The sequence below is a fragment of the Ciona intestinalis genome, unplaced genomic scaffold (genome assembly GCF_000224145.3).
Source record: "Ciona intestinalis unplaced genomic scaffold, KH HT000138.1, whole genome shotgun sequence".
NCBI lineage: Eukaryota > Metazoa > Chordata > Ascidiacea > Phlebobranchia > Cionidae > Ciona > Ciona intestinalis.
In genome coordinates this window covers 17303-18402 of record NW_004190460.1, presented here as the reverse complement: position 1 = coordinate 18402, position 1100 = coordinate 17303, and the positions used below count along the sequence as shown (strand labels likewise).

Genomic DNA, 1100 nt, shown 5'->3' with positions numbered 1-1100 from the left:
TGTATACAACACATAATAGATCTTCATCCATGTCCCATCATGTTGCTTAAGCCATGTTAAATTTATTAGTAAATATAAGTACACAAAAACATACCTAAGAAAAATATATAACTAAAACATACCAAATATAAGTTTATGTACAGTAGAGGGGGGTAAGACAGGACTTGTGGTAAGATGGGACTTCTTCCTAAATCTTATTTACGCTACTGAACCATTTAATAATAGACGAAAAAAAAATGTTTCAATATTGTTCAAAATTATTCTCACGGTCAAACACAGTGCGCAGAAAAGATGATTACTGTTGTTAGGAAGTAAAATTCGGTCTTACTCAAAGGCCAACAACATTTTTTCCATGGTAGAATAATATTAATATAAAAACTTTAAACTTTGTGTCCCACTTAGTTTTGTAGGAATATAATGCCAAACTTTGGAAGGCTTGTTTTTAACTTAATAGTTTATACCTTATGGGCAATTCAAACATACATTACTGATATAATAACAATTTAATGTTTGGAAAATATTTTTGAAATTCAGTCACAGAAATTTGGATAGCAAGTGGCATCCGTATAAAATCCATATAAATTTTAATTTTTCATTGGTATCGCCCTTTAACTTAGTAAGTTAGTATCCCCAAGTAAAGAAGATTTAAAATGCAACATCATACCAAAATAGTGCTGGTGGTATATTTGGATACAAATTTATAAATTGGGCTGTTTTTATTTTGCCATCAAGCATCCTCTCCCATTGAACAAATTCTGTCCTTCTTCCACAAAAGTTTTCCATTCACCATTGTTTGTGTTGTACAATGCAATATGCCCAGGTTTGGAACTGATATGATTACATTTGAATTAATTGCTTAAAATACATTATTATTATTATTAGGGCTGTGGAAAAGTAGTTAACGGTTAACCGGTTAACCGAACCTATTCGGTTAACCGCTAACGAAAAGTTCAAGTCGTTAACCGAACTATGACGTCATAGGGCATAAACGTATATCAATATCTGTCTTATTTACACGAAAGGCACGTGTTCGTGTTCGTTGATTGTTGTTTTGCAATAAGACAGAGTGCGCAGGGACGCTGTTGCTTTGATCGTGCCCT

At 32.6% G+C, this 1100-nt stretch overlaps 1 protein-coding gene across 2 annotated transcripts in view; it reads right to left on the bottom strand.

Moving 5' to 3' along the window:
* Positions 1-30: 30 nt before the first annotated feature.
* The window catches only part of LOC100175794 (kelch-like protein 12), a 13634-nt gene continuing 12564 nt past the window's right edge, over positions 31-1100 (bottom strand). For both annotated transcript variants that reach the window (XM_018816096.2, XM_026838998.1), the window contains exon 14: positions 31-828. In XM_018816096.2, the coding sequence (XP_018671641.2) occupies positions 717-828 (112 nt within the window). In that variant the 3' untranslated portion in view covers positions 31-716. The remainder of the gene's footprint in view (positions 829-1100) is intronic.